Raw genomic sequence first — 27,331 nt, 5'->3', positions numbered from 1 at the left:
GAAGACGTTAACACCAATTTATACAAATACTTACAGAGAATTAAAAAGGGAAGTATTTCCCAATTCTTTTTGAGACCACCAAAACCTTGATATTAAAAACTCAGTGTATTTTAAGACAGAGTAGTACAAACCAATCTCTCTCATGACTACAGTTACAAAAATCCTTAACAAAGTATCAGCAAATCAAATCCAGTAATAGATTTTTAAAAAGAGAGCTAATACATCACAACAAAGTGGGTGCCCCCCACCTCTGCCAGAAACATAAAGATGGCTTAATAATCAAATAATGATTAACCACATTAATAGAAAAAAGGGTGAAAATTAATATGATTATGTTGATAGATGCAGAAAAAGCACCTGATAAAATTCAGTATCTAGTTATAATAATAATAATAAAAAAACTATTAGCCAATTAGGAATAGCCGGTAATTAATCCAATAAGAGGTATTTACAAAAAAACCTATAGCAAACATCACAGTCAATGGTGAAATAATGGAAGCTTTCCCCAAGGCTGAGAGCTAGAGAAGGATACTTGTTATTGCCACTTGTATTTAACACGGTAATCAAATACCTAGCCAGTGTATCAAGGTAAGAATAAGGAGTAAGACATAAGAACTAAAAAAGAAGCAATAAAACTATCATTATTAACAGAAAGACCTATTATAAAGCTATAGAACTAAGACATGGTGGTGGTGTTGGTGCAAACCATCTAAGGATAGAGACTAGTGAAACTGACCCACTTACACAGTCATGTTATTTATGATAAAAGTGACACTGAAATGCAGAGGAAAAGCTCTCTTCAGTAAATGGTACTAGGTCAATTATATATTCATATGAGAAAAAAATGGGTCTGGACCACTACCACTATTAAAAATCAATACCAGATAAACTGGAAATCTAAATGTGAAAAGTGAAACAAAAAAACTTTTAGAAAATAATATACAGAGAAACATCTTCAGGACTTGGGAAAGATCTCTTAAATCACAGAAAGCACTTAACATCGAAGGGAAAAACGGATACGTTGGGCTATATAAAATTTTTAAATTCTGTTTTTCAAAAGATACCAGTAGGAGAAAAATTATAAAACCCAGAGTGAGAAGATATTTGCAATATATATATGTATTTATAACTGAGAAAAGACTGCTACCTAGTTATATAAAATATTCTTACAAATTAATTAGAAAAAGGCAGACAATTCCATTTCTTAAAAAAATACACAGAAGATGTGAACAAATTTACAATGAAGGAATCCAAGTAGTCAATTAACATGAATAAGATGCTCAACTTCACTAGTTACCATGGAAATCAAATCAAAGTCAAAAGGGAATAATCACTAAACACTCCTAAGAATGACTAAAATTTTAAAACACTGACAATATAAATATTGGTGAAGACGTAGAGTAATGGAAGCTCTCAAATACTGCTAGTATCAATTGGTAACCCAAGTTTGGAAAGGGAGAAGTACCTGTTAAAGTGAAAAATATACATACTCTATGGCATAGCAAGAATGCCAAGAATGTGCCCAAGAAAAATGTATACACATGCTCACCAAAAGATGTGACCAGAATGTTCATTATAGCTTTATTTATAATCGCTTAATACTAGAAACACCTCAAACGTCCATCAACAGAATAGGTAATTAATTGTGGTATATTCACACAATGGGTGTCTATACAGTACAAAAACAGGACTGATGATGCATAAGCTCAAGTGCATGCAACAACAGTATAAATCTCACAAAAATAATTTTGAGCAAAAAAAGCCAGATACAAAGAGCATAGTATTTATTATTCTATTTATATTAAAGCAGAAAACAGGAAAAATTGACTATGTGTTCGATGAAAAGACTCCTGTAGGATAATGAACAGGAAGGGAACTTTTGGGGGCTTCTGGGTGCTCATGATGCTCTGGCTCTTGATTTGAATGATGACTTTACAGACACGTTCAGTTTGTGAAAATTCACTAAGTAGTATACTTGTAACATGTACATTTTACTTTTTAAAAAATTAATTATGGAACTGCAAAACACCATAAATTGCATCATCCAATGAATAAGTACCATAAAGTCTAAAATTGCCTATTTTAGTCCCAATTTTTGGCCAGTTAAATGGGAATTGAAAAGAAAAAAAAAAAAAAATGTAACAAGCAGAAAAAAGGCAAGAATAAGTAAAGAAAAATAAGACAAATGAAATGAGTAAAGAGGAAGGTAGAAAGCAAGAGGTAAAATGAAAAGTGGGCAGGAAGGAGAGAAGCTGAATTAGGAGAAATTGTGAAGATACCATGTTTGACAGAGGGATGCAGCTTTAACATATGAAATGTTTATTGGCTGTTGACCATTTATAGCTTTCAGTGCTATGAGTCTTAATTATTTAGGGGCAATAACATAAAGAAGAAATCTTCTATGCCACAATAGCAACGACAAAGTTAATGTCATTCTAGAGGTGAATCAATTCGTTAATTAGAGACGACTCAAGTAAGACTAACTCATCACAGAGGTCCACAGTTATAAATAAATGTTATAATGTGGATGAATCCAAGAATAAGTACCAAATATTCTATATTGGATTTTTTTCAATTATATCCTTTGGAACTAGATTTTCTTTAGTTTTAAGGACTAACAGTCCTAGAATCAAGTTATTCCTACCAAGGCACACATTTTTCATTTAATTTGGATAACAAACCTGTTTTAGCCTTCTTCTTTTTTTTCGGTTTGGATTTTGCGTCATCTTGCACATTGTCTTCTACATTTTGTTCCTTTGAGCTTATTTCATCATCTTGATGAGAATCTGAAGTAACTGCTCTAACTGGAGATTCCTTCTTTTGTTCACCTTCAGCTGGGTCATCAGAGATGATCAATGTACTGCAAATATAATCCAAGTTCAAGCCATTGGAAATGTACCATTATTATTATTACTGTGCAGCAAAGTAAACGGTGAATAGAGGCAAAGATAATCCTAAAATCAATATTATTTCCTGCTGGGAGATACATATATTTTCTTACACACTAAAATGGTTGGCTGCCAAACTAGGTATTATGTGTACTAAGTTACGCTTGGTGATACATTATATGCCCCATGAGCCACATTAAACTCATCTCTAAACTCCAGGGAAAAGTGAAATTGTATTTTATGACCGATGGATCTGTTTTTACATAGGATTGTCAAATCATCCCCACTCTACTGCCAAGTAAATAAATAATGAACAAATTTCTAAATTACTTTATTTAAAAGCAAAAACGTGTTCTAATTTTGTTTGTTCTGTTTTCAAGAGGCTTCAGATAGTCAACTTTTGATTTCTATGTAAAAATTAATTTCTTGTATTTCCAATGTCTGGTGTGTCACTACATTTTCAGAAGGCTATTATTAAAATTAAAATATGCATCACATGAACTACTAAATGGCAAGGGGTGGCAGCCTAGAAGCATACTGAGTTGTAAAGAGAAACCAGCCTATTAAAGTTTGTGATTTATCAAGTAAAAAAGAAATCTGCATTTAATAATCAAAAATTGACTTCCAATATATTTAGTCACATTTCAACAAAAGAGGTTGAGAAATAAAAAGAGTAAAGAAATGTTTCAAACTAGTCATTCCAGAAAGTCATGTTATTTTATCACATCACCAAATACTATTATTTAAAGAGAACAATTACCCTTTGTATGCTGTTGTCATGTAAAGCATGGTTTTATTTAAAACTCATGAACTGATCTTACTGAGTATGACTTACACTTCATAACAGATATGGTAGTTATGAGAAGAAACAGGATTTATGGTATACTGTAGTAAGCAGCCTTTAAGATGGTCCCCAATGATCCCTGCCTCTTGATATTCATATCTTTGTGTAATCCCCTTCCTTGATTGTGGGCTGGACCTAGCGACTTACTTCTAATAGACAGAATATAGGAAAAGTAATTGGTGCTACTTCTAAGATTAGGTTCCGAAAAGACTGTAACTTTGGTCTTGCTTTTTCCCTCTCAGAGCCCTTGCTTGGGGGAAGCAAGTGGCCCTGTTGTGAGTAGCCCACATGAAAAGGTCCATGTGGCAAGGACCTGATGTCTCTGGTCAAAAGCCAGTCAGGACCTGAGACCTGCTAATGGCCATATGAGTGAGGTTAGCAGTGGATCATCCAAGTCTTCCAATAGCTGCATCATTTGGCAGGTCTTCCCCCAGCCAAGCCTTAAGATGACTGCAGCCCCAGCTGACATCCTGACTGCCGCCTGTGAGAGAACCTGAGTCAGAGGCACCCAGCTAAGCCATGCGCAGATTCCTGAGCCACAGAAACCGTGAGACAATATATGTTTGTTGTTTTGAGCTGTTAAATTCTGGGGTAACTTTTTAATGCAGCAACGGATAGCTAATTCATATACTAACGTGTCCCTGTTAGCAACTCTATTTGCCCTCTCTTTGCTACAACTAGTTGTCTAGCTTTTGATAAGAGGGGAACTATTTTTAGATGAGGACATTAAGGGAAACTGACCCTGAATGCCAGAGAATAGTCAAATACAGACTGTTCCCACCTCAAGTTGTTTATCCAGATGTAGATTATGAAAAACAAATTTAATCACAGTAGTTAAAAGATTTTTTTTGTCTTGTTTTCCCCAAGGAGAGACATATAAATATGAATATACTCACAGATGCTCACACTGTATATGTAAGCATGTATGTATAAGCATTGTATATAAAAAAAGACTAAAGGAATACAAAATTGCTAATAGTGATTATCTTTGTATGGTTGGATTACTTTTGTTTTCCTCTCTGTGTCTGTGTGTTCTACAATGAGTAAATGTTATTTGTAAAATAAGGGGAAAATGTTATTTTCATATATTCAAACAGGTATTTGTAGCTCAATAAAGGGGCTACTTAGGTTTCAATTATTTAATAAGCAGATGTGAACAGTTAGGGTAAAGTCTCTTAAGGCAAAACTGCCAAGGTTCTGGCTCAGCTTCTTACTGGCTCTGTGACTTTAACCCTTCAGTTTCCTCACCTGCAAAACAGGATAATATTACTATTCCTTATAAGGTTGTTATAAGGGAAAAACCATGTATTCCTTGTAAAGCATTAAGCACACAGGAAGGGGCCACATAAAGTTTAGCTGTTAGTATTGTACTGGCTATGTGTCCAAAAGGAGGACTAACCATTTTCTTTGTGAAAATGTAATAGGGAAGAACCTTTTGTATTCTATTACAAGTTAATCACTAAAGGGATGTTGCCTATAAGCTTAAATTATACATAATGGCCCATCTCTGGGAGCCCTGCTTCCCAGGTAATGAGCATTAAGCTAAAACACCTTTGTTTAGCTCACAGGAAACATCCTGACCAGGCCCACCTGTGAATGACTGCAGGCAGGAAGAAATTAACACATCCCCTCTGGAAGCGGATGGAAACCAGGAAGTGTTTGACTTTACGCCCTCCCTTTTTAGTATAAAAGGAGCCTGAATTCTCATTCAGGCAAGATGGTTCTTTGGGGGGGGCATGAGCCCACCATCTTCATCTTTGCCAGCTTTCCAAATAAAGCCGTCATTCCTTGCCCCAGCAACTCATCTCTCGATTATTGGCCTGTCGTGCGGCGAGCAGTATGATCTTAGACTCAGTAACAAAACTACAGGTATCACTCAAAAGCTGAAAATAATAGTGTGTTTTTAAGAGGACATTTTATATTTATCAATGTAACATACCTTGTTTCAGATTTAGACAGGATTGGGACTTTCTTTTTTTTCTTTTTTCTTTTTTCACCGTTCAGTTTGTCATCATACAATGAAGTATCTGAAGGAAAGGAAGTCTCTGAGGGAAAGTAAGCCAACTGCTCCTTGAGTTTCTTTCGGATCTTCTTCTTAATCTCCTTTGCCATTTCTTCAGCTACTTGGAGCTGGTATACTTTCATCAGTTCTTCCTCATCTAAGCTATTTTCTCCTTCCTTGGCCTTCTCACTTTTCTCACAAGTGACACCTGGCAGTGGCTTGGTCCACGCTTTCTGGGGTGTTGCATCCGCCTTCTTCTCAGGAGTTTCCGGCTCCACTTCTTGTGCTGTCACCTGGAGTGCTGTTTTTATAACCTTTTTATTTGCCTTTTCTTGCTTGTCGTCCTCCACATTAACATCATTATCTGGATCTTCAGTTGCTGGCTGCGAATCTCTTGGTTTGTTTTTAGTGACTCGCATGTTCTTCCCTGGGTTCTTAGTGTTAGCAGCACTTATATCGTCACTTCTAGTTTCCCTGATTTTCTGAAGATTGCTTCTAACAGCATCAAGCTTGGAGAAGACGACACAATAACAAAGTTTCAGCTAAGCACAGTTTAGTTATGTGAAGATAAAATAATGACAAGTGTTCCACAATGTGTAATACTGGGAGGACTATTTCACTTTTTACTTGAGCACTGTGACATGACACCATTCTACGGCATCTGATGAGCGTTTTCTTATTCTCCCAGCGTTAGATTAGCAATCCTGAGAGTAACTTCAGATCAAATGAATTAACTAGTTAACAAAGGAAAAAGTTCTTAATGACTTTTCAGAAGTGAATTAACTGCTCAAATCTCAAATGCTAGTTTCCTCTTTGGCAGAATGATCCCTACTCTAATCTAATAGATACTTGTGAAAATGCTAAAAGAGCCATGGTTAAACCATTTCATGTTTCCCAACAGAAAACACGCACGGGTCATTTATCTTGCTTCATAATTACATTCAAAAACCAAAGGTTTATAGCTCTAGGATTACTCTGCAATTAGTCCAAATGTATCACTGAAAATGCTGCTAAGTATTAAATATTATCAAGTTAGATCAAATGACAGACTAAGCACACACTTGTACCTCTTTCTCCAAACAAAATTATTTAAAATGAGAGACATTTTTAATAGAAAATCAGGCTAGAAATAAAAACCAAATGTTACTAGTAATGAAATAAACATTTTGAGAAATTCCCCAAGGATTAAAAAAACAGGCAGGATTAGATCTAGTAAACTACCAGAGAAAACCACAGCACATAGGAAAAGACTTCTCCAGGGAAAAGGCTGGTTCTGAATCAAGTAATACAAGAAGGAGGGACAAGCCTGAGGATGACCAATTGAGGAGTTGGGAGGGACAGCTCTGTCTCCCTTCTCCATTCGTGTTACATGGTGACTTTCACCCAGAGACCAAAGCAGCTGAATACAGAGATATGGCTTCATGTTTTAGGCAGGTACAACCCTCACCAACAGCAGAAGCAGACTATGTTGAAAACAACCAACAAGGCAGGAGAAAAATTCTCAAATACAAAGATGACTAACAACTAAAAACTAACAAACACTGAAGGAAAGCAGCACAATGAAGGAAAAGCCACCAAATCCAATAAAACAGAAAAATTAACAAGGAAGAAAAATAAATAGCATAAATAAAATAATTTAAAAGAAGTGGAATTAATATAATGAAGAAATTCAAAAGCATGAGATAAAAAAAAAACCATAGATGTTAGAATTAAAATTTTGAACGACAGAAATAAAAGCTTAAGAGATGTGTTCAAAAACAGAAAGGGCAAAACCCAAGTGCCCTTGGGTTGGAAGATGGAAGCCAATACCAAAATGAAGAATTCTCCCAGGAATGGATGAGCTTACCAGTGAAGACTGAAGTTCAATTTTCGAAAATCCTCATGTTTAAAAGTGGTTAGAAAATATCTAATATATGTGAAAAGATGGGAAAATGCTAGAAGAACTAGTAACCCATTATATATCCAATATTTTACCATCTCCAAGACTCTTCTGCTTACCTAAAAGATATTTCCAAATTCTATCTATTCTTCAAGGATAAATTCTGAATCCATAGCTTCAAAAAAATCTTTCCTAATCAAATCTAATAAAAATATTTTCTCTCTTAAAAATAGTTTATTTTCACATGTTCTGTTTCTAGAAGCAATATATGCTTAACTTAAAACAGTAAGAAAACAAAATATTAAAAATAGTAAAAAAAATTCAGAAATTACTTAGAAAAAGAAGACCCAAAGTTCAGTCCTGGGTTGTCTCACACAAGGAAAGTCATTACTAATCTCTTCAGAAACTTATTTTTGTTGTTTTTCTATGAACACAGTCATACCTAATAACCTTGAATTTCCATTATGTCAAAATGGGGCAAATGCAAATTTTTCTATTTTCTCGGTACCAGAAACGTAGTGGCAATCGATACAAATTGTGAGGACACTCCAATAACTGGAAAAAGATAACCAAGAATTAGAAATAGAAAAAAGAATTATGGTCTAGAAGAAAGGATTTTGAAAACAAAACCCTGGGGAAGCTAATCAGATGAGTTTCTGTTTATTTATTTACTCTCTTCCACTGATCTGTCAACCTTTGTACTAATAACATCATTTAAAATACAGTTCCCAGAGCATCTGTGGTAGCATCCCATAATTCCATTGCACTGAATTGATAGTTTCATTACTTTTTAAATTCCTGTTTTTGTGGTTTGGATTTCCTTTGTCTTGCTAACAACTTCATGAGATAGTGTTTACATTTTCGAGTAGTTTATAAATTTTAAACTTTTGTTACTGATTTCTAGTTTTGTCATACTATAATTTAAAAAGGTCTACTTCATGGTATTTCATATTTCATGGATTATCACTGAATTCTGAAGTGTCTGAAATACGTTTGTTCATGTTCTATTATATCTTTGCCCATCCTTTTATCTTTACCGTCCGTGCCTCATTTAGGTTTTTTGCTTTAGTTTGTTTTTTAAATCAGCTTTATTGAGACATAACAATAAATTATGTGAAGCACAGTAATATTCACCAGTTTTACGTGTATACTTAAATGAATTTTGGCAATGTATACAGCTGTGACACCACCACAATCATGATGTTAAACATTCATCACCCCACATGTTCTTTTACAAAGTCAACTCCTATCCCTCCATGTCCTGGCCCCGCTCAACCATTGATCTGTTTTCTATCACTGTAATTTTGTCTTGCCTGGAATTTCATATAAATGGAATCATATAGTATATAGCGTTTTGTGTCTGGTTTCCTTCACTCAGCCTAAAGCTTTGGGATTTATACATGTTGTTGCGATTACAGTAATTTATTCCCTTTCATTGCTGAGCGGTATTCCATTGTGTGGAGAGATACTACATTTTATTTCTCCATATACCAATTAATGGACATTTGAGTTATTTCTAGTTTTGCATATCATATGTCTTCCTTTCTCTTGAGTGAATACCCACTAGTGGAACTGATATACTATATGGTCAGTACACATTTAAGTTCTTAAACAACTGCCAAACTGTTTCCTGAAGTGGCTGTACCAGTTCACACTCCCAAATGTATGAGTTCTAGTTACTTAACACCCTTGTCAGCACTCCACATTGTTAATTTTCATCTTTTTGTGTTGTAACAGGTGTATAATGGTATCTCATTATTTATTTAAATTGCATTTTCCTAAATACTAATGACACTGAGAATCTTTACATGTGCTTATTTGCTATCTGTATCTCTTCTTTGGTTAAATGTTCAAATCTTTTGCCCATTTTTGTAAGGTTGTTTCACATCACTGAGCTCTGACAGTTCTTAAAATGTCCTAAATACACTTTATCAGACAGTGTGTTGCAAATATTTTTCTCTCAATTTATAATTTACCTTTTCATTTTCTTGGCAACGTTTTGAATTTTCACAAAGCCCAGTTTATCCCTTTTTTCTTTTATGGTTCATGCTTTTGTATCCTGAGAAATCTATTTATAACTCAAGGTTACCAAGGTTTTATCCTGTTTCTTCTATAAGTTATATAGTTTTAGCTCTTATGTTTTTTAGGTCGTTGATCCATTTCTATTTAATTTCTGAACATGATATGGTCAGTTTGTAATACTGTATATGTATATCTGACTGTCCCAGCACCATTTGTTGAAAAGATTGTCCTCTTCCTCATTGAGGTACCTTGGCAATTCTGTCAACAATCAATTGACCATACACATTTGGGTCGATTTCTAGAGTCTCTTCTGATCTATGACTTACATATCCACCTTTATGACAATACCAGGTTGTCTTGGTTACTAAAGCTTTACAATGAGTTTTGAATCAGATGACAAAATTCCTTTGACTTTGTTCTTCCTTTGCAAAATTGTTTTGGCTATTCTAGGTCTGTTGTTTAAATTTTCAAATAAATTTTATAATTATATTTTCAATTCTTAAAAGTCTGCTGGCATTTTGAATTGAATCAATAGATCAACTTTCAGAGAATGGATAATAATAATCTGTCAATAATTATTTGACAATAATGATTCTTCCAATCCATGAATATGGATATCTCTTTATTTATTTGGTTTTTACTTTCAGCAGTTTGGGGATTTTCAGTATACAGGTCTCACATATTTTCTGATAAATTCTTCCTTGATTGCTACATATTTTTGTTACTACTATAAATGATATTTTAAATTTTAATTAAGTGATTCATTACTGGTATAGAAATACAATTGGTTTATACTTGGACCTTATATTCTGCTAAACTCATTTAATAGTTCTAACAGCACTTTTTAGAGAGTCTGTCAACTGCAAATGAGATTCTTTTACTTCTTCACTTATGATCTTTATGCTCTTTTTAAAAAATTGCATTATTGCATTAGTCAGGATACCCTGCACAATTATGAATATGCATGGTGATGTGCTCAAGCTTAAGGTAAAAGCTTTCAGTTTTTTACTTTTAAGTACAATCTTACCTGTAGGTTTTTGTAGATGCCCTTTATCAAATTGAGGAAGTTTCCTTCTATTCTTTTTGTTTAAGAGTTATCAGAATGGGTGACGAATTTTGTCATTTTTCTATTGCATTTGTTGAGATGATCATATGGTTTTATTTAATGTTATGATATGGCAAATTACACTGACTACTTTTTTCAAATGTTGTGATATATTCCTGAGATAAACCCCACTGGTCACGGCGTATTATCCTTTTTATATAATGTAAGACTGATTTCCTAACATTTTGTGGAAGATATCTGCTCTAGATTCAAAAGGGATACTGGTGTAGGTTTCCTGTAATGTCTTCATCTGGTTTTTGTTTTAGGGTACTTAATAATTGTCCCCAAAAAGAGTGGAGAAGTAGTCACTCTTTTTGCATAGTCTGAAAGAGTTTATATAGAATTAATATAATTTCTTAAATAATCTGGTAAAATTTATCAGTGAAGCCAGCTGAGAAAACTAGCCACCTGGTTTTCTTTGTGGGCAGGTCTTTAACCACAGACACATTTTTTAAAAAGATATACAATATTCAAGTTATCTGTCTCTTTTTGAGTGAGCTTTGGTAGTTTGTGTCCTTCAAGTAATTTATGCATTTCATCTAAGCTGCTAAATTTATTGCCATGAAGTTATTTCATACTGCTCCCTTATTATCCTTTTAAGGTCTTTAACACATCTGCAGTGAACCCCTCTTATATTCCTAATATTGGTAATTTGTGCTCATTTCCTTTTTGTTCTAATCAGTCTGGTTAAAGGTTGTGCAGAAAAGGGTTAACTCAGCAGCCCTGGTTGCTCAAATCATTCAGATCCCAAAACAGGCCTGTTTTCAGGACCAGCCCGTGGCCGGCTCCTGGGAACTGAGCTCTGAGCCCTTGGAATGTTGTGCTTGATAAAGGTGAATGAATACATAAATCATCTAAAGGATATTATTAATAGCTAGAGAATCTAGAATATTTTCCACCCTTTAAAATTAATTTAACACAAACATTTTCACAAGCTGTCATTCATAAAAGAAGTTATCGCCTCTATGAAATACCAGTTATTAGGATAAAATGAGATAGGGGAAAATAAAGGAATGAAATCAAGGTGATATAAAACTGACAATGATAATGAACAGAACATGATTTAAATTTCCCCCTTTAAAAGGCAAAAATTCAGATGCATCTTCAAAATTAATAATAGCTACAGTTTGAGTGTTTATTCTCTACTTAGCAATTTATATTTACAGTAAGTCCCCTAAATAAGAACGAGTTCCATTCTGAGAGCACGTTCATAAGTCCAATTTGTCTGTAAGTCCAACAAAGTTAGCCTAGGTACCCAACTAACACAATCGGCTATATACCACTGCTTTTACGCTTACTTCCAGACATCCTGGGCTTGAAATAAAGATACTGTGCTACTGTACCCTATACAGTACTGTAAAGTACACAAAAGCACAACCACTTGTAGAGGATGCACACACGTGACAATGAATGCCAGACATGTGAATTAACTAACGTGACTGGACATGAACGCACGTTCGCATCTTTGAAAGTTTGCAACTTGAAGGTTCGTATGTCGGGGACTTACTGTATTTGTTCTACCTATTACTGCTGAGTATCAAACCACTCCAGACTTAGTGGTATAAAATAATAAATCATTCATTATGCTCTGAACCCAGTATATTCTCCTTATTCATCATACCTCTCATCTTTAGTTCCTGATGCTTTGATTCCATAATCCATCACTTCATTCATCACTCACCATTATCATGTAATTTCCATCCATCACACCTGTCTGGAAAAACTCCAGGTACTGTTCAAATTAAGTGACTTTCATCTCTATAACTATAACCAGGCTGTTGAATACTGCTGGAAGAACCACTTCAAAACTTGGCACTATTATAAACATTTAGTCTACAAATTCAACTGAGACCTCAAAGCTATGGATAATTCTTCTATGCTGCATAATCTGTTCATATGCACTCTTCTGTCGCTATTTCAAACTTTCTTCACTCACCTCTGATGTCCAGTGCTGTCACTTCTTGACTCACTTTCACAGATAAAAGCTATTAAAAGGGAAGCTGCTTGGTAGCAACTTTCTGCTACCAAGTCTACAAATTTTCATGCACCCCAAATGACCTTTTTCTTTTCCTTCTCATTATAAAGAGGTGGGTTGAATTATGGTTTTCTCCAGATATATAAACCATAATTTGAAAAGATAAATGCACCCCAATGTTCACTGCAGCACTATTTACAATAGCCAGGACATGGAAGCAACCTAAATGTCCATCAACAGAGGAATGGATAAAGATGTGATAAATATATACAATGGAATATTACTCAGCCATAAAAACGAATGAAATAATGCCATTTGCAGCAACGTGGATAGACCTAGAGATTGTCACAGTGAGTGAAGTAAGTCAGACAGAGAAAGACAAATATCATGATATTGCTTATATGTGGAATGTAAAAAAAGGCTACAAATGAACGTATCTACAAAACAGAAATAGAATTACAGATGTAGAAAATAAACTTATGGTTACCAGAGGGTAAGGGGAAGGGGGAAGGATAAATTGGAAGATTGGGACTGACGTATACACACTACTATATATAAAACAGATAACTAATAAGGACCAACTGTATAGCACAGGGAACTATAATGGCCTATAGTAATGGCCTATATGGGAAAAGAATCTAAAAACGAGTGGATATATGTATATGTATAACAGATTCACTTTGCTGTACACCTGAAACTAACACAACATTGTAAATCAACTATACCCTAATAAAAATAAAAAAAAAAATAAAGAGGTGGGTCTTCTTGTGTTCTAGAAAACTTTCCTCTCCCGTATCATCAATTTCTCCATTATCTTCCCGCTATCAGCGTTTAAATACCTGAATGCAATCAATATCATCTTCACAATATCCCTTTTTACAGTCAAACTTCCTGAAAAGGTTGTCTATACTTGTTGTACTGCTTCACCTTTCTATGAACCTTATATTAAAAAGCTTTGCTCTCTACCCTGCTAATAAACTTTCGAATACTTATTTGGTAAGCAAAAATACCATCTCTGGTTTCCAATCTGAATAGCTTTTAAAATGTTTCTATATTTTATTAGTCAATGTTATTTTCTCTTGTAATTAGTTTTATTTTTCATGCCTTTTGCTCACTTAGAGATTTAGTATCTTACTATTTATGGCATTTATTTGTGGCATTTCTTTACATGTTAACAATAGGAATGTAACTTACTCATAAGGTTGCTCTCAAGATTGATAGGGTAATAACTATAAAACACTGAAAAGGTCCTTCTAATACCAGAATATAGGTGTTCAATAAATGTTAACAATTATTATATATCATTGGCTATATAAAAGAGTATTAGATCTGTGGCTATTAAAAAAAAATCACGTATTTTCCTCAGCGAATTGGCTTTTAGGTGCATTTGTTTCTGACTCAAAAAAGTATCTTCTACATCAGATTTATTCATTCAACAAATATTTAGTGAGTCTTCTGTGTGCAGACAGAGAATATTCTCATTACTTGGGATGTCTCTCATTCCTTTTAAGATCAGAGTATCTTTCTACACTGGAAAACTGAACCAGCTCATTTCTATTTTCTTATTTAAGTATTTGTCTACTAATTTAGCTTTTTACATTTACCTTTTTAAGATGTCTGAAGTGTAGTTTAATGTGAGATAAAATGAGACTGTAATTGACCTTTTCCCCCAGAAGCTAAAGCGACTCTATCAATACTAGTTCTTGTGTCATAGCTTCTTGAAACACCTGGCATAAGAAACTTCTACATATTTAACTGGTTTCAAGGCTCAACCAGATATATATATTTTCAGATCATAAATTCTCTATTCTTAAATCTTTCATTTTGATTCATGTCTCTGGAAATGGTACTACACATTCCATCTTCAATAGTTTTCTTGTGTTTTTCAGGGAAGGAACACTAGCAGCAATTCTTTGCTAATTCACACGCTCACTGTTGCCCTCACAAATGACTGACAATTTAGGCAAGTAGATTCCCTGGAACACAATTTTCCCCTAAATATTGTAGAGATATTGCTCCATTGTCTTTGGCCTTAGTGTTTTTTGAGAGAAGCCTGAAATGCACTAGATGTTTCTTCTTCTGTTTAGATGTTCGGAAAATTTATCTTTTTCTTGATTAAAGTTTTCAGATATAGTTCTCATGTCATAAAATTTACCTGAAATGCAAGATGGATTCATCTCTTCCTAGATGTTTTTTTAACCTCAGGAAGGCTTCCTCCTCGTGCTCTTTTTACTGTTTCTGCTCCACTAGTGCTGTCTGGGAACACTTACTTGTAGGTCACGTATTTCTATATGTCCTTGTTATTTCTTATAGCTTTCATTTTAGTTTCAGCCATTTCTTCTCATGAACAATGCTTCATATTTCTCTGCCACATTACTAATTAAATTTTTCCATGGTGTCAATTCTATTACTTAGGGCTGAGATATAGTTTTAAGGAAGCAATGAAGAGAGAACGTGGAGACCGTGGTTTTAAATCCTTATTCTACAATTCTTACATGATATTAAAAAATATGGCACAAAATTCATATATGTAGGTTATCCCTGAACAGAAGGACTGCAGGTTGTTTTGATTTTACTCCAGTGTGAGAAAGTCTTTGAAATCTAATGGGTGAAAATTAGCTCATCCATTCTGGTTATTGCTGCTTCACTGTCTTTGACTATTTTACAACTCAGTAAAGAAAAAGGGTTAACATGTAGAAAACTGATAGTAATACAAATGTTTCCTGTCCATAGCTATGTAAATGATTTCTATTAATACAATGCAACTGAATTTTGTCTGGTAGATAAATCTCTGTAAATTAAATCCATCTGAACTGGTTATAACATCTTACTGATTCCCTTATTAATTAATGATTTAAATAAAATCTTTGTTATGTGTTAAAAAAATATATATATATATATACATATATATATATATAAAAAATAACTCCTACTTATTCTATTTCTGGCTATACAGCCCTGGCAAAGATGGTAAGTCGTTTTCTGTTCAGATGTTCATAAAATTTCTCATATGCAAAATAAGAGCTCCAATATCTATTTTCATGATTAACATAAAAATCAGAAATAATATTTGTAAAACTCTTATCAGAGTGCCTGATAGACAGCTGAAAAACAGTAACATGAACCTGCCATTATTACGAATTTTATTATGGCTTTCTCTTTGCCTAATTTTCTTATTTCAGCCTGCTTCCTTTTCAGTGTCAGCCTGTTCTGCACATGGGAGTCCTTGTTCTTGTTCTGAAGAGATCCCATTACTTCATGCCTTATTAAAAGGGGTCCTATTGGGTTGTGGTTAAGACAGTGGATTCTGCAGTTAGACTGTCAGAGTTTGAATCCTGGTTCTACCACTAACTATGCCACTAACTTTGGGTAAGTTATTCAACCTCTCTGTGATCTAGTTTCCCCATCTATAAATGGAAATAAAACTTCATAATTTTATTGTTTGTATTAAAAATGAGTGAATATACATAAAATGTTTAGAAGAGTGCTTGAAAGATAGAGAGCACCGTTATCTAGTAAATAAAAGCAGGTATTCCTCCTCTGTTTGCTAAAGTAAATCATTTCAAAAATAGTTTGTTTTCCAGGAATAATCCTCTTCCATTGAGCTGAAAAATCTCTTCCTAAATATTTTTTTTAAGAATACTTATCTCTGAATTAAGAGAGACCTTGAATGGCCTGGTGTGTGCCAAAAGAGGCTGAGTAGATTACATTTAATCACCTCCCACTTGTGTGTCCCCAACATCTAAACTGGACCTTGGATAAATGGATATATCTTCTGCCCATTTTCTAGTTATCCATTTAATTTAGCATTCCTGGCCTAAACTGCACCTTGTTCATGCACACAAAGCCCAGTTCTGACAGTGAGAGAATGTATGAGCTTCTACTTTGACTGAGTCTATAAAAATATTCTGCAGACAGTTGTGTGCAGGGTTCTTTCTGCTTCTGCCAAATGTACACCACCTTACTCAAGGAGAGGGCATATCCCAGTAAGCAATGCTCCATCGTCCATACGCCACTCTTCCCTACCATGCTGCACACTGGTACACCAGAAGTGGCATATTCTATATTAGAGCAGCATCCACCATGGGGGACCTAATCTGATCCATTCTGTCAGCAGCTCTTAATTAGTATGCAGTAGTACACTGGTATACTATGAACCCCTCACATGTGTGCAGCTGCATTCTAGCGAATGCTATAACTTTTTTTTTTTTTTGCCTCACTTGAGAATATAACTATTACACTGATGGCTGCCAGACAATATTAAAATGAACAGGTCTCATGACAAAATACAGACTAAGGTAAAATATGCTACAAGTAAAATGAAGGATGCATATAACTCATAAAACTCCTGCCAAAGAAATGTATGTATTCTTTGTATCAATTACCAGGACATGCATGTACCAATTACCAGAACATGCATGAAGTTATTTATTTGTGTGGAGATTATGGTCAAAGAGGTAAAAGGTGCAATGGAAATAGCGAGATAGGTTTGAAGAGTGAATAGTGCATTAACTGGGATACCATTACAGACTCTATAATACCTTGGGAATCAGGTTGTAGTTAATTGCTGATTTGTTTAGTATTGCTTTGAGTTCTGTATTTTCAATCCCTTCAAGGGTGCTACCAAAAATTCTATCATTTGAAAGTATATCTCAAGTACAAAAGGATAATTATTTCTTTAAGGTACCACTGATTTCTCCTGGCTCTGCTGGGTAGAATCAGATGAAGAAGTCTAAATAAAGATAAGCCATTAAATATCCGAAGTAAAATATTATTTCCTAAGTTCTTCACAATTCTGGGTTAAAAATCTTGGTTTTCTTCAAGAACGTGTAATATGGCTAGTTTTGCATTTCCCTGTTATCCCTAATCACTTTAACCAGTTGGTCTGTTGTTCTTGTAGGACAGCACTCAAGAACTCGATACTCAAAGAGTGAAGAGTGAGGCTGATTCTAATGCAAGCTTTATTTTACCACGTTATTGACCACAACACAGATTTACTGTTTTTAATTTCCAAAGTTTCTTGGAGTTTTCATATGAAAGTCATAATTTTATGCAGATATACAAGTCACCATTACCAAATGATCAGTTACTCACTGAGATTTTTTCTCCAGATTTGCCAATTTTTTTCTTCAGTTTTTTTCTTTCACGTATTAGATCATTGTGGGCCTTAAGCAATTCCTCAAAGCGAACTTTGGTCTTCACCTTTGCTTCACTCTCAACTACAAATGATAATGGTTCATGTCATTTTCTATGCAACTCTATTATCATATGTATCATGTTAAAAAATAAAAAACCCACAGCCTTGTAAATACCTGCATGAGTTAAAAGGATTAGTCCTTCTTTCTTAAAAACTTTTCTTTTGGCTTTGGTGATAACACACTCACCTATATCCGTCTTACTTTTTGGGCTACTCCCTCTAAAAGTTTCCTTTGCTAAGTTAACTCTTTACTCATGATGCACAGTAGCACCTACGACTATTACGTGGCCTTAAACAAGTCATTTGACATCTCTAAACTTCATTTTCCTTATGTGTAAAATCAGAATAATCCTATGTCAAAGATCATTTTTTCATGAAAAATGACTAACGCTTGCCTGGCCAACAATCAGCCTTCAACAAATATTAAAAGCTGAAAGTTGTTTTCCCCTTTAAAACATAAATCAGGTCATGCTAGTACCTTGCTTAAGACCCTGTAAGTTTCCCAGTTCACTTAGGACAAAATAAAGCAAGTCCTTCACGTGCCCTACATGGTTCTTACTTCCTGGTCTGTCTACATCTACAGCTTCAATTAAAACAAATATCCCTATAGGGAGGATGGGAGGGAGGCTCAAGAGGGAGGGGATATGGGGACATGTGTATGCATATGGCTGATTCACTTTGGTGTACAACAGAAACTAACACAGTATTGTGAAGCAATTATACTCCAATAAAGATCTATTTTAAAAAACCCAAAAAACAAATATCCCCTTAGATCCCTACATTCTAGCCAGACATCCTTGTTTTTCGCTCTTCTGCCAGAACAAGCAATTTCCCATGTGAAGCTGCTTCCACCTGGTACAAACTGCCTCTAACTCCTCACAGCTGGCTGGTGTTAAGATATCTGTTTAAATGTTGCCTCTAAAGCGGAACATCTCCTGACAACCTCATCTAAATTTCTGTTTCTCACAAGACAGACTGTTCTTTTCCTTCACAGCACTTAACCCAACTTGAATTTGTGTAATTATTTGTATATCTATATACATAAATATACTGTGTCTCTCCCACTATATGAGGTAGTTCATAACTACATCCCTAGCTACTATCGTGGGGTCTAGCACAGAGTAAGTACTCAATAAACATGTTTCAAATAAATAAATGCTGAATGAATGAATGCCCAAGAGCAGGTATTGGCAAACTACTACCGGCAGGCCAGTCACCTGTTTTAATAAATAAAGTTTTATTGAAACACAGCCATGCCCATTCTGTTAAGAACTGTTATGGCTGCTTTTGTGCCTCAATGGAAAAGCTGAGGAGTTGTAGCAGAGACCAAACCTAAAATATTTACTAGCTTGCCTTTTAGGAAAAAGTCTGCCAAAGTCTACTCTAAAGTGAAAAACCCATTTTGACAATAAAAAATAAAAACTAACCATATGTTATCATTTACCTTGCCCAGCTGAGTCCCAAATTGCCAGCCAATGAATACATATTAACCTTAATCACCAACATTACATAGATAGCTAAATATCAAACTATGAAATATCTCTAAATGTAATTTTTGGTTGATGACACCTACTTCATTCCTTAATTGAAGAATCCCTTAAAATAATCCAAACTTTAAAATAAATAATCTGTACTGCATATATAAATTTCATAGAAATCTTACCAGTGGGCATATCTCAGCTTCATGGAGAGCATTGAGTTATAGCGTAAAGCACTGATTCAATCAGGATCCTATTAAAACAAAGAGGATTTATTTGTAATATGGAATTTCCAAATAAAAATTATAGAATACTCTTCACGCAAGATTATGTGATTGTCTACTACCTCATCAGGTTTATACCAATAAAACTAAGTTCTCTTATTCCAACCTTATGTAAATGACTTAAATACATCTGAATCAGTTTAGAGTCTTAAAGTAAAGCAAACTGGATCATAATTGAGTAAAATATTTACATATTTGAAACAAAAAATGTTTGAAAGGCAATAAACATCTAACAGTATATTAACACACCTTTTAAAGTATTTTAAGTAAAAAAAATGAAAACTTCTATGTACTTTTGAGAAACCAAACTCCCTATCAGGATTGACTTTCCCAAGCACATACACTATTCCACTAGTAAAGTATCCTTCTGGGTAGCACATTCACAGATAATGAATTTAAATATTTCTGTACCTGCCACTGAAAATGCTACAACAGAGAAGGTTAAGCACAAGCATTCATTCCATCTTCTCAAATAAATACCTGGGTGTGTATCATTGTGTATCAAAACCATGGATAAACTCAGTATATGTATTCCTAAATTTCCAGTTTTTGTAAAAGATGAGGGTGTGTGTCCAAAACAGACATTAATTCTCACATTAGAACACAATATGCATACATTTTTAAGAATAAAAATGAAGACTGTTAAAAAAAAAAAATTGATTTGACTCAACAATTATCAGTTAAGGTTCCAGATCCCTAGGGATCCACATTCGTGTTCCTTTAGTATTAGGGGTACTTTGGACAGAAAAGTCTGATAAGAACTGCTAAAAAGAAAATAATTATACAAATACACTAATTATGTGAGTTAACTTCTGTAACAACTCTCCGGTATACAGACAAAACAGACATCATTAAATACACAGAGTAAAACCTCCTATTCTTTATTGATAGGAAACAGCATTAACTCTTTCTAGAAGATAAAAGATCTAATAAGCCTGATCATCTTTCCAATCTACCCCAAATTAGAAAAGAGAGGCTGCAAAGCCAACTGCATCAGTAATTGAAACCTGACAGCACATAAGTAGAAAAAAAAATAAAGCAAATAAGGATTTAATATTTATAGTATTCCATGGTGATTCAATATATAGGAAAATAGCCGAACTATATTATGACTGAGTCATCAAGAAAAGGTTTACTTATATTCTTTTGTTTTATCTTGAGCAGAAAATGTATGACATTTTAGACAGATTAAATAAAAACTACTGAAGAGATAGAACAAAGAGTCAAGGATGATTCTCATGTTTTTCAAAAGGAAATAATTAGACCAGTAGTATCATTAATTGGAATATAGTGCAGTATAGCACAAGTGTAGTGAAGTAGTTTAAAACTCAAGTCCTGGAATTACTGTAATCTCCCACGGTTACTCGTATGGGCTGGGCAATGTTTCCTCATCCGTAAAATCAGTCTAACAGTGACTATTCAAAGGGTTGTTGTAAGAGTTAAATGATTAAAAGGTTAAAACAGTGCCTTAGAACAAGCATCAATAACATTAGCTACAATTATAATAGATACTTCTTATGGGGACGCTCAGTGAGCTTTAGCGGGGCATGTTGAGCTGGATATCGGACGGGTATTAAGCAGCTATAAGCATTGGCTCTATTGTCAGATTCCTGGATTCAAATCTCAGTTCTACCTGTCAGTAGATCAATCTCAATTTCCTACTCTTTCAAAAGAGAATGATAATAGTAAATCACTTACAGGGTTTTTGTAAAGATGAAATAAGAATATGCAGGTAAGACACTAGGCACAATGCCTAGAGCATGGCAAGCTCTTCAAAAATGATAGCTATTATTACTGTATACACATATACAGTGTGTGTGTTTGTGTGTGTGTGTCTGTGTATGGAGATTCATATAAATATATATATATATATATAAAATCAGTTTATGTTTGGTAGGTGATAGAATATAGTAATCCAGCAAGGAGATAAGAGTCTGAAGATTTGGGCATCACTTATTTATATTTGTGATGGTTGCAGGAAAAAAAAGGGCCAAACACAGAATTCTGGGAGCCCACAAAATAAACGAAAAAGACATCAGGGAGATAGATGAAAAACCGGGAGAAGTAACCAAAGGAAAAAGAGTTTCAAGAAAGAAGTGGTCTACACTGTGTGGTACCAAGAGTTCTTGCAAGATTTGAAGAGTGTCCACTGGATCTGCAGTCAGGAAGTCATGTGTGCAAAGCTTTTTGTGGAGGGACAGAAACCTGGCAGCCACAGGTGGAGGAATGAATGGAAGGTAAGACCTGTAGAAGAAACATGTAGATAATTCTCTCTACAATTCTGCTTCCAACTGTCTCCCTCCACCCTGCACAGGCAGTGACATGAGGCAGTAGCTTTGAGGTACAAAAAGACTATGGAAGGATTTTGCTGTTTGTTTTAAGACTGTTTCCATGTCCCCATCACACTACCCTTAAAAAATAAACCACCAGAGGAATTTTCTAAAATACAAATGTGATGGAATCATTTCTTTGTTTAGAACTCTTCAGTAGCTCCCAATACTGGAAAACATGAGGTCCCATTGGGGTCCAAAGCTACTAGTGAAATGATCCCTTGCCTTTCTCCACCTCCCCTTCTCTAGCCACACTTCCACACTGTGGGCTCCAGCCCTGTGAAACCACTTGCAGGCCCTCAAACGTGCCAAACTCTTTCTTGCCTTTGTACCATTACACATACACCCTTCTCTCCTGAAAAATGCCCTTCCTCTCTGGTCTCTCTAACTCCTAACTATCCTTTGACACTAAATGCAAATAGTATTGAGACAGGCTAAGACCTGGGACCTGGGTCCCTTTACTGGAGTGTCTGCACCTGGACAAACAAACTATAAGGGACTAAAAACAACTGCATGCATGCACAGTTGGGGCAAAATCATGAACAGTAAGATACAAAAGGGCCAAAACCCAACTTCTGAGGTGCTGGGAACAAAAGCAGCAGCATACTGTGCAGGATCCTTGCACACAGCACCACCAAGGGGGTGGGCAAAACACCTAAGCCACCCCTCGGCCCAGCCCACAAATCTGGCCCCAACCTCTCCCCATTTAAGGAACCAGCTCTGCCCCACACCCCGACCCACCACCCCGTTTCCCGTTCTCACTCTCTCATGAAACAACAGAAGTCCCAATAAAGCCTCGCCTAAACTTCTTGTCTGGCCTCGTATCAATTTCTATTGATTAAAGAGTCCAAGGACCCAGGTCAGTATCAGTATCTTCTCTAGGGAGCTCGCTAACTTTGAGGGGTTAGAGACAGTCTCCATAAATAAACAAGATTCTGAAGATGGTTTTAAAAACTTTTGGTATTTGAATTTCTTTCTAATGTATATTTTTAAAATTTCCCAGAGTCCTCATAACAAGCAATCTTCTTCCTGAAAGCCCAAGTAGTAACAGCAATCGTTAAATATGTCTCCTCTGTGCTCCCACAGTGCCTTGATCTTCATACCTCCTACCTAGGCCCTGAATTTTCACTCTGGTAAAATCTTCTGTGACCGCCCCCCACCAAACTGCTAGCTTGTGGAGGGCTAGGCCTGTGCTCTCTTCATCTATGTATCCCATTTTAAAAGGGGGGGGGGCAGTAATAATGGTTCTAGGGTAAAAATGAGTCAGGCTTAAGCTTTCTTTTTTTTTTTTTTTGGCCTGGGAAATTAAAATGGCACCTACTTTATTGTAAGGAGAAAAGGAAATACTGAAAAGCAAAGTTATCAGCACAGTGGCTGGCCCATTACTTTATGTCCATTATTATAGTATTAAAAATAAACAATTATGCGATAGACAAAACATATTAAATTATGTATTTACATTATTTACTACTATTTAGTAGTCTAATGTACAATCCAATTAGTAAACAATAATATTAATTTAATGATAAACATAGCAAATACATTACAGGAATAATCATCTCTAAATGGTAATGTGTACTATAGCAAATACATTATAGAATGACTAATATTTGATAAGTAAGATCATCAGCAAAAATTAAGGTCAAACTTAAAATGACATCTGTGAATCTCATATATGTCATTACATTTAAAAGCTTCTCCCTCACAAACCCTTTTACAGGACCTGCTAAGAGATACAAAATAGGGAAATTAACTGCATTACATTTCATCTCATTTTGTTTTCTCTAAACGCCTGATTATCAGCCAATAAATGACTAAAGATCAAGGGAGGAAAAAGCAGAGGCTTGGATGATTCGCTCCTTAACCGAATTTTACAGCACGGGATAAAAGGAAACAAAACCCGTATATATAATTCAACTAATAAATCAGAATAGTCTCCATAAATATATAAGATTCTAAATACGATTTAAAAAACTTTTGGTATTTGAACTTCTTTCAAATATATATATTTTTAATTTCTCAGAGTGCTCATAATAAGCAATCTTCTTCCGGAACGCCCAAGAAGTAACAGCAATCGTAAACGCAACAGGTGGAAAAACTGTTAGCATCCTTTTCTCAAAAGAAGGAGAAGCCATATGTTCAGTCAGTAGATGTTCTCACAGTAATGCGAAAATGTAGCACAGCCATTTGGCAGGGATACCTAAATAGTAAACGCTTTCTTCTATTTGTATACATATCGAAACGACCCTGTTAATGTAACTATACTCTTAGAAACGTAACACATCGATCACCTTTTCTCAGATGTAATTAAGAAGGTATTTCACGGGTTCAAGATTCAGCACCAGGTTGACACCCTAAAAGGAAATAAACGTATGTACTTAGTGCGCATCTGATTTAAACGCTGTTAAACCAGAATCGGGAATAGGAAAGGCAAAGATTGCATTCACTCTTTCACGACACCACGCTCAGAGTTCCGGAAAAAAGGAGCCCAGGAAAGGGAGATGAAAAGTAAGTACGAAGAGGTAACTCTCAGAAACCCCATCCCTCCACTCTGCCGCGCTGGGCGGGTCAGACTGCAGTGGTGCAGGGCAGCCCCCGCCTGGCCTCCCCGGCCCGCCGCCCCCGCGCCTTAGGACCCGACCAGCCCTCCACGCCACTGTCCCCGGCGAGGGCCAGGGCAGGCCGAGCGCCCGAGCCCGGGCTCCCGCCACCAGCAGGCCTGCAGGGTACTCACGGAGAAGAGGGCGCAGACCTGCCCACAGAGGGTCCCGCCGGAGCTGACGCCGGGACCGTGCGGGGTGGGGCTGAGAGCTAGGCGGCCGCGCTACCACCCCTGCCGCCGGCCACCCGGGCTCTGAGCACCCTCTGGGTGCCGCAGTGCGGGCAGCGCGCCGCCAGCTGACGTCAGCGCCTGCCTACGCCGCCGTCCCCATGACAACCGATGCGGGGCCGACTCACCGCCTGGACCTAGGCCGGGCCTCGGCGCCCCTCCGCGGCCCCGCCCCCCTCCGCAGCCCCGCCCTCTCCCACGGCCCCGCCCCCGCGCCACCTAAGCCTGGGCCCCGAGGCGCTGCAGTGCGGCGTCTGCGGAGCGGAGGGCGCGCGCGCTCGCGCGCGCACGCACGCCCGCGGGCCCTCAGGCTGCGGCCGGGCACGCGCTCAGGGGCCGAGCGCCGGACTCCTCGCGCTCGCGCGGGAAGCTCCAGGCCGCCGCCCTCCAAGGAGAAAGAATAAGCTCCCTGTTGAGCGAGAAGGGACCATGGAAATGCTCAGGTGCTTCTCGGAGCCTGCTCATGTCCCCAGTGTCGCCCCGAAGAAGCGCTCTGCTCCTCAGAACTATAGCCAGCGCTGGGAAAAACGGGAGGTGGCAAAGCGAGATGGAGGCTGTGATGGAACCCGCCAAGGCTAGGAACTATGAATGAGGCAAAGAAACACTCTCGTCACACCCCAGGCGATCGCGCCCACGAAGTGAAACCTCCTTTTAAGCGTGGAGAATGCAGAGTTGTACTACAGACCAAATCTTAAGGAAAAAATTATCCACGATTCATGTGGTGCTGAGTTATCTCACTATGTGTTTAAAGCAGAACAGCAACCCCCCAAAAAAGTAATCTTTTGCTACACCCAGTGACCCCTCCCACGTTCTGATTTTTGCCACAGCGCCATCTTTAGCTTTGAGTCACCAGGGATGGAAAAATACTAGTCAAGTCACTCCTGGACTCTTGAATTTTCTGCAGTTGTAGTCACACACTAAAACCTGTTGCTTCGTTTGTACGGTAAGAGCATTATGCATATTTCTTTGGAGGCCTGCTTTTCCATTCCTATTAGCATCACCACACCCTACAAAGCATATCTCATTTGTTTCTCCAAATCCTGTGAGAAATTTCTCAAGTCAGTGAGAAATACTACCAATCCAATGGATGTTCATCTTTCCACTTAAAATCTAATTCTCTTTCTGGATCTCTGTCTTGGTTTTATCCTCCCAGTGTTCTAGTTAAATGCCTGTAGACCAACCTAAATGCCTCTTAACATCAAATTAGGTCCATTCTACCTTTTTAACACCCCCCAGGGTATAGTCTGTCCATCTTAACTCTACTGCCTCCTGCCAAGTTTCATCACTTCTCACAGGGATTATTGTGAGATGGCCTCTTTACCAGTCTCTTGACTCCAGTTTTGATCACTGAATTCCATTCTGCACACTGCTACCAGAATGACCTAACTAAAAATGTAAATCTGATAATACCACTCTCCTGAAAATTATTCAAAGATGATCTGTAGGAGAAAGTCGAGTTACTTTGCCTAGGATACAAGACACTCCATCTCCCTGGCTAGTTTCATCTCTCATTGCATTGTTTCAATTTTATGCTTTAGCAATATTGAATTACGTTTACCATGCAAAACAATCCATACCCTTTCATGCCCCAGTTCTTGCATATTGTCCCCTCTCCCTGAAGAATCCTTCCTTGTAAACTCCTACTTCTCCATGTCTCAGCCCAAATGTTGTCCATCCTTTGAATCTTAACCAGGTTGACTGATTTCACCAGACATTCCTGCTATGTATCTTGTTATACTTTGGATACTGATTCTGTAAGTTATATTTTAATTGTTTGCATTATACCTTAACTTTCCAAGCCCCAGTATCTACCACAGTACATATCAAGTAGTTGGTACTTCATAAACATTTGTTGAATGAATAATAGATGACATATATTGGCTTTACATTGTAGGTGTTTTATGTACTTTTCATCTGTCCTCACAACTGTGATGTAAGGACCCACTTTACAAAGAGAGGTTATAACTCTAGCTGCTCGTTATTAGGCATTTTAATAACACATTCCCCAGTCTATCAGACTGGCTGAGATGTACACCTGCTATCTTCTCTTGCCTGGACCTTACAATAGCTTACAGAGGTATGCGTGTATGTGTGTGTGTGTGGGGGGTGTGGTCAGGGAATGTTTCATAGCAGAAGTGACATTTAAGTAAAGACCTAAACAATGTGTAGAGTTGTCCAGGTTAGGAAGGGTTTCTGGGTAGAAAAAAATGGAGTATAATCCTCACTAAAAGTAAGCTTGGCATAATCCAAGAACCAGCATGGCTTACTGAAATGTTGAGAATGAGACTGGGGGCTTTTGGAGGAAGTAAGACAAGAGAGATAAGCAAGTTATGAAGAGACCCAGACAATATATTGTGAGGTCAATGGGGTACCATTGAAGGGTTTTAACCATAGAGTAAATGGTCAACTTTTCATTTCAGAAAGATAACTCTGACTGTAGTGTAGAAACATGGATGGGAAGAAAGCAAATATAGATCCAGGAATATCAGTTAGGATG

General features: G+C 36.6%; 1 protein-coding gene across 9 annotated transcripts in view; it reads right to left on the bottom strand.

The window, feature by feature from the left end:
* AHI1 (Abelson helper integration site 1) overlaps positions 1–24,925 on the bottom strand; it is a 207,068-nt gene extending 182,143 nt beyond the window's left edge. For 4 of the 9 annotated variants that reach the window (XR_005022196.1, XM_036871905.1, XM_036871911.1 and 1 more), the window contains exons 1-6: positions 24,739–24,924; positions 24,296–24,358; positions 19,576–19,643; positions 17,810–17,934; positions 5,672–6,243; positions 2,682–2,860 (exon numbers count right to left, since the gene is read on the bottom strand). Coding sequence is in view for 8 of the 9 variants with exons in the window: in XM_036871905.1 (XP_036727800.1) it covers positions 2,682–2,860; positions 5,672–6,243; positions 17,810–17,934; positions 19,576–19,585 (886 nt within the window). In the remaining variant the exon portion in view is untranslated. Of the gene's footprint in view, positions 1–2,681; positions 2,861–5,671; positions 6,244–17,809; positions 17,935–19,575; positions 19,644–24,295; positions 24,359–24,738 lie in introns of all 9 variants that reach the window. The other 5 variants (XM_036871906.1, XM_036871912.1, XM_036871907.1 and 2 more) reach the window with 3 other exon arrangements.
* Between the last annotated feature and the right edge of the window lie 2,406 nt (positions 24,926–27,331).

The sequence above is a fragment of the Balaenoptera musculus genome, chromosome 12 (assembly GCF_009873245.2).
Source record: "Balaenoptera musculus isolate JJ_BM4_2016_0621 chromosome 12, mBalMus1.pri.v3, whole genome shotgun sequence".
Classification (NCBI taxonomy): Eukaryota; Metazoa; Chordata; class Mammalia; order Artiodactyla; family Balaenopteridae; genus Balaenoptera; species Balaenoptera musculus.
The sequence above is the reverse complement of the archived record's forward strand: the minus strand, read 5'-3'. Positions and strand labels throughout refer to the sequence as shown.